Source organism: Archocentrus centrarchus, chromosome 16, assembly GCF_007364275.1.
Source record: "Archocentrus centrarchus isolate MPI-CPG fArcCen1 chromosome 16, fArcCen1, whole genome shotgun sequence".
Lineage (NCBI taxonomy): Eukaryota > Metazoa > Chordata > Actinopteri > Cichliformes > Cichlidae > Archocentrus > Archocentrus centrarchus.
In genome coordinates, this window is record NC_044361.1 from 6,222,863 (window position 1) to 6,229,718 (window position 6,856).

General features: G+C 39.9%; 1 protein-coding gene across 1 annotated transcript in view; it reads left to right on the forward strand.

Annotated features, from left to right (window-relative positions):
* The window catches only part of sh3bp5b (SH3-domain binding protein 5b (BTK-associated)), a 39,730-nt gene extending 35,943 nt beyond the window's left edge, over window positions 1-3,787 (forward strand). Inside the window, exon 9 of the mRNA XM_030750499.1 lies at window positions 834-3,787. Within this exon, the coding sequence (XP_030606359.1) occupies window positions 834-1,060 (227 nt within the window). The 3' untranslated portion in view covers window positions 1,061-3,787. The remainder of the gene's footprint in view (window positions 1-833) is intronic.
* The last annotated feature ends 3,069 nt before the right edge of the window (window positions 3,788-6,856 follow it).

The window sequence follows — 6,856 nt, forward strand, 5'->3', positions numbered from 1 at the left end:
CTGGTACCAGGTTGGACCCTGTTTTACTTTCAGAACTTTCAGAGATTTTGGTCTGTATTGACATGATAGCATTACAAAGTTGCTGCAGATTTGCTGGCTGCACATCCATGATGTGAATCTCAAATCCCAAAGAAGCTATACTGTGGTCATAAAGGGATGGTCAGCAGCAATATTCAGATGGGCTGTGTAGTTTAAACGATGCTTAGTTGGTACTAAAGGGCACAAACCGTGCTAAGAAAATATCCCCCACATCATGACACTGCCACCGTGAGCCTGAACTGTTGATACAAGGCAGGATGGATCCATCTTTTTGTGGTGTTTACACCATATTCTACCCTACCACCCGACTGTCACAGCAGAAATTGAGACTCAGTAGGCAACATTTTTCCAATCTTCTATTGTCCAATTTTGGTGAGCTAACAGGAGTGACACCCAGTGTGGTCTTCTGCTGCCTTGTTGTGTATTTAGAGATGCTCTTCTACATACCTGGAGTGTACCACAACTAGTGGCTGTTTGAGTTGCTGTTGCCTTCCTATCAGTTGGAAGCAGGCTGACCATTCTCCCCTGACCTCTGGCATCAACTGTTTTTAAACAAAAAGTGTGGCAGTATTTTGTTCTTAAATATTGTTGCTGAAATAATTGTCAGTTTTCCACAAATTTTGTTCTAACCTGGATCTTTTGACTTAACCTTGCTAGAAAACCTTGATTACAGAGTCTTTTTTTTTTTTTTTTTTTTTTGGTCCCTTGTATTATTCATGCCCAAGATGCTGTTATAAACCACCCCAACAACAAAACCCAGGTTGCACGTTCACTGACCTCCTTCTGTGCCTCAGGTGACCGGGCTGAAGGTGCAGAGGGAAACCTAGACAATGCTCCGGCCACCACCACCACCAACAACAACAGCAGCTTGACATCCAGCACCAAGAAGAGCTTCAGCCTGGAAACCCGCTTCAGCTTTCTGAACCTGCGACGCCCACGAGCCGACAACACCAAAAACACAGACAGCCTTTCCCAGAAGACCGAGCCCGGGCAAACTGTGGTCCTGGTCAAAGGAGTCTGAAGAACAAAAAGAGAATGTGTTTAACTGAGTTTGACTCTCACTATGAACCAAACTGGGTGAGCCATTTGTATGCTAGCTGCCACTACTGCACTTCATTTCCAAACTCTGTGGTCAAAGAGAGACTTTGAATGTCATAGTTAGTGTATATAAGCTTTGTAAATATACATCGTGGCAGCAATGTGACTCCCATCTCCTTTCATGAAGGACACAGCACCTTTTGAACTCATGTCTGAGACATAAAGAGCACTGTTATGTTGGCAATGTTTTTGTTACGGGTGGTGAAAGGTAAAAATTGTTATGATTCTTTTTTTTTCCCACTAAAAGCTGAAAATGCATGTCACAAAGGCAAGTGTACACTAACTGCGTGCGTACAACCTTTGACTTGGATATCATCTGAAACCTGCTCTATTAAATAAGTAATTATAAGAACTTATTACTGTTAAATGGCACATGCTGTATCTATGCAGAGAAGTTCTGCTGAGCGCAACAGTAAAAAGTGTGAAAATGCTAAAGCTATATAAATAGCTAGTCTGATATGTGCTCCTGTATTTGTTTATAACTGTTGTAATTTTTCAGATTGTGTACGTGACGTGTCTTGAGTTTAGATTTGACTGTTTTAAAATTGTTTATTTTCCACATAAACTAAAAATATAATTAAATTTGAAACCCAACCCAAGTCTCTCAATTACACGTACAGAAAAATCCATCATACTCTCCTTTGACCTGAAAAGGTGCGCTTCATCTGAACTTGGAAAAAGTCTTACAAATAAAAAAATCTAATTCATAAGAATTTAGACAGTCAGTGAAATCAGTACATACAGGTGTGTGTTGCTTTAATCGTATTTAAGTGATCACTGGAGGTAGGCAGTATTGCTATTAAAGGGGACATATCCTGCAAAATCCACTTTTTTAGCCCTTAAATACATTTTTTGTGCACTTTGAATGTCTAGAAGTGCAGAAAATTAAAATGTATTTTCTCCCAGTGCTGCGTAGATATCTTTATATTCTTTTTGGATCATATTTTTCAGTCTGTTCAGTTTTCTCTATTCCCTATTACATTTTCTTGTCTATTATGTCACAGTATTTGCTATGGAACTGCTAAACAAGGTCATGGACTTGTGGCTAACCAGTTTTGTGAATCCGCCATTTTTTTCTCACAGCGATTTTGTTGTTCAAATTCAGTTATGCCAAAGTTGCAAGTAGACAAGGAAAAATGTTCGGTTGTTGAGTGTATTAACCCACATGATTCCTTACGTCGCCCCTGGCATCAGAGCCTCTTCAAAGTGCCTGTTTCTCTGTAGGTAGATACTGTAATTGTATTGCTGCTATCAAACTACAAAAATGGCCAAACGGGGTGGAGTGAAACGCTCTGTGACCAGGAGGGGGGCGGGGCATGAAATGTCTCATTCATATTTAAAAAGCGCACCAAAACGAGCTGCTCTAAGACGCGCCTCAGAACAGGTGTAAACGAGGGGTCTGTGCAGCTACGATAACGAGGAATTCAGACCAAAGCATTGCAGTTATACAGACCACAAGTGAATGATTTACGTATGAAAAGGAAGGATTTAAAAGCATATGTGCCCTTTAACAGACACTACAGAGTCATTTCACTGAGGTCAAATAGACCTATTTTAATTTTTTTTTTTTCTGTCACACATATACTGTTAATGTTATGGCTCAAATTCAGCATAGCCAGTCAGATAATGCTGTCAGTTCACAGGGAATACTTCTACATAAGCTAACAGCTCTAAACACTCCTCTTCAGATTTTTTTTTTCCAACACATATCAGTATGATGTAATCGAGAGACCCTGATATGCTCATCTCATCTCATCCACCCTCTAAGTGTTTAAATCGTTTGTTTATGAGGGGCAGCCAATCAGAAGAAAGATGGCTTAAAGGGAGAGGTAGCTAAAACACCTTGTTTCAGTCAGTGGGTGAACTGAGGGGCTGCACCAAAGTCTAATATAAGGTAAAGAAGTTATTTTGAACTGTAAATCATAAAAAGACACTCCAGAGTCCAAGAATAGAAATATGTAGTTGGAAATGAGCCTAATTGGTTGTCTTTAAAAAAAAGTGTCAGTGTATGTGATGATTCTCCTCAATTTGTGGATCTTAGGAAGCCCAGGCAGCTGGCTGTCATCTAGGGCTGATTGTGGCCTAGAGTAAATTAGGAGCTGGCCTAGTCTCCCTCTCTTTTGTCCTCCATATGGCAGCTAGGTTCCTGGACTGACGGACAGACTTTTTGCTGAGTCATCAAAGCATACACAACACCACTGTTATTAAAACAGAAAAGTCAATATCTCCAAAAATAAAACAGTTAATGCTTACCATACTTGTGTGGACTCCCTCTTTTGTTGCAAGCTGGAGTCACATGTAATAAAATGGGGACTTTCCTTAGTTTGTTAGCATTAAACTGCAGGCAAGCTTGGGAGAGAGCTCCACACCAGCTGCTTTGGAAGTAACTGCGACTTGCCTTAGGGTCTGTTAGCTGAGTGCTGGTGTTTCCATGCTGTGTTGACCTCTGATTTGGTGCAGGGGAGGGTCCATTATGCTGGGGAATCTGGCTGGATAAAGTGTGCCATTGCCAGCGGGGTCTTCTAAACAGGTAGTGAAGGATGTCTGTAAAGAGGAGCAGGATTTATCAGAGGTTATTGTTTCTTAGCCTGACTTCCCTGTATCCGTCTCCCGGAGAACAGCAGCAGGGAAGGCTCTTTTGTTTCCATCTTTTGTCAATAAAACAGTTAAAGCTTACTGTCTTTGTGTGGGCTCCTTCTTTTGTTGCAAGCTGGAGCCACTTGTACCTATGTACTATGATGTGTACAATTAATCACTGCAGCAAAGTGAAGCATTACAAGTGTTTAAGCTGCTATAACACAAACCACTGCTGTGCAATACACGTTAACTTTGTAATGCTCAGAATTTGTAAAATCAAGTTAAAACTGAGGGTCATCTTCCAATTTACACACAGTATAAAAACTTCAGCTGTCATTTGAGAAAGCATCATGGCAAAAACAGAAATCTGTTTAGAAAAAAAGAATTGCTGATGCTCACAAAGCAGGAGATGATTACACAAAGTTATCGCAGCATTTCCAGGTGTCGAGAACTGAAGTCTGAAATCTTTTGCTTTCTATCTCTGCCAGGCATGTTCTATACTGTGTGACTGTGTGATTTGAGAGAGATGTGTCTGAAGACTCCAGAACAGCTGCCAAGACGAGTGAATGGTTGGTCAAGTCAAAGAAGACGATCAATAGAACTCTGCACAGGAATGAACTGCAAGGTTGAAGACCAAGAAAAATTCCACTTCTGCAGAAGAGATTCCTTCAAACCGGACTGAAGTATGCTAAGGACAACCTGGAGAAAGGTTATGCATACTGGAAGCATGTCCTTTGGTCAGATGAGATGAAACTTAAGAGAACTGAGGTCCTCCGATCAAAAGCTATTGACCAGATACAAAGCTAATTTGAAGAGTAGAGGGGATAGAGCCTTTGCCGTGGTTGCCCCTAAACTCTGGAATGACTTCCCTCTCTACATAAGAGAAGTTCATTCCCCTACCGCTTTTAAAAAACATCTTAAAACTTATTTGCTTGTGCATTTCAGACTGGTAGATAGACCTTCTTGGCATTACTATTGGCACTGCTATTACAGTCCTTCATTGTTTATTGCATTCTTTATGGTTTTTACTGTGTTTTTATTTTTGTTTTATGTTCTTTTGTTTTTATATTATTTTATTTGTTGTTTTATTTGTTTTATGCCCTGTGAAGCACTTTGGTCAACGGCTGTTGTTTTAATGTGCTATACAAATAAATTGATTGATTGATTGAAACTTGAGCTCTTTGGCCACAGAGATGCTGCTCATGTTTGGAGAAAGGAGGGAGAGGCATGCAACCCAAAGAAGAACATCCCCACACCTCCTGGTGAACAACAATCTCCAGAAGACCAAACTGAACATTACTGACTAGCCTGCACAAAGCCCTGTCTTGAATCCCACTGAAAGTCTGTGGGGTGAACTGAAGACCAAGGCCCATGCCAGGAGACCATAAAATCTGGAGGAGTTTACGAGATTAGCCAAAGAAGAAGAATGGGCTGGGACTGCTCAGGAGTGAGGCTTGTTACAAACTACAAATGACTGTAGGATGTTTTTCAGCAAAAATTATTCACAATTGACTACCATAACTACTCATTTTGACCCAGGTAGTTTTTGTGAAATAATAATGTGCAAATAAAATAATGAAAGCATCCAAAATAAAACAAGGATGTTTGGAAAATATGGGTTAAAAAAAAAAAAAAAAAACAACAACTTTGTTCTGTTTGCACTTGGGAAATACTTTAAAAATGTCATATGGGCGGGGGGGGGGGGGGGGGGGGGGGGGGGTGTTCTATCCTCATCTGTAAATAAATGTGCTTATAGACTTCTGTATTCTTATGTGGCGTTAAACTTGTGAAAGTGCTGTGCAGAAATTAAGAGACTTAATCTCCATGTTGACATCTTGGTCTATTATCAGAGACACGTGTGACACGAGCTTCGAGCAGCCCAGTCAGCTCTCACTAATTTATTTTCGGTGTTCCCATTGCTCTCTTCCTGTTTGCACTTTAACTCTGACCTTTTGGGTTTTCTCCCCCCGTTAGTGTAATTACAGACACCAACATCTGATTAACCTTTATGTCTTGTCCTTGTGTTGCCATCATCACATCCTCTAAGGATGTGTTTGGTGCGAAGACTGTGAGAGACCTCACCTGGCCGTGAAGCTGTTAATCAATTGTCCAATTACTTCTGAGCCTCAAAAAAAATGGACTACCGTGTATCAAAGATGATAAACTTTTGTTAAATACCTTGAATTAAAGCTTAAATCCTGCACTTCAGTCAGATTGATTGATTTAAATTCCACTGTGGTCATCTACAGACTGACTGTCCAAATACTTTACTGTGCATGTCAATAAAAAAAGTCTTTAAAGTGAATTATTGTCACACAAAGAAAACTACACTTGAACCTGATTACAGCAAATTATCATTGGGTCATCGTTTTTCATCTCTTCTCTACTACATATACCTTGTTTTTTTAAAAGAAAAAAATCTGAAACACTATACTCATTAAAAATTGTGCATCTTAAACTGGGTTATAATTATGAGAACTCACCTCCTTTTTTCTCGTAGTTGCAGCACAACCTCAGTAGTGTCTAAACATCTGAAAAGGACGTTTATTTCAATGACATTTTAAATGAAATAGTACAAGCAAAACTTCAGCTATAATGAAAGCAAGACCACAAGTTTACCCCCATAGCAAATTCAACAAATTCCATATAAGCTGATAAAACCTCAAATGGCTTTGCTTCATCAGACTGCGCACTTGAAACTGCCTTTTATCACAACCTCGTGTGCTGTTTTTCACAGTTGGATGTTTTTTTTTTTTTTTAAATAAAACGGAGCAAAAGATTTCCCCCTCAGACTGCTCACACAGACAGTCATCATAAAGATTGATATGGTCTGCTTACCTTTTAATTTAACACTGGATTTCTGACTTATCTCTAAAGCACTAGCTCCACTAGCTAGTTACATGCAGTCAAAGTTCAAGAGTCAGATGTGGGGGAGGGCTTGAGGTTTCTCTGTAGGGGTTAGGTTATCATAAGGCTGATAGCTGACCACGTCATTACTACAGCTCGGTGTTGACATAATTACCTCTGCTTTGCTTCAGCATAGGATCTGGCCACAGAAATTGTGTACGTGAATAATATCGCACACTGGTTTCAAACAGGTGACAGATGATGCGTCATGCTTGCTATGAAAACCAAAGTATCT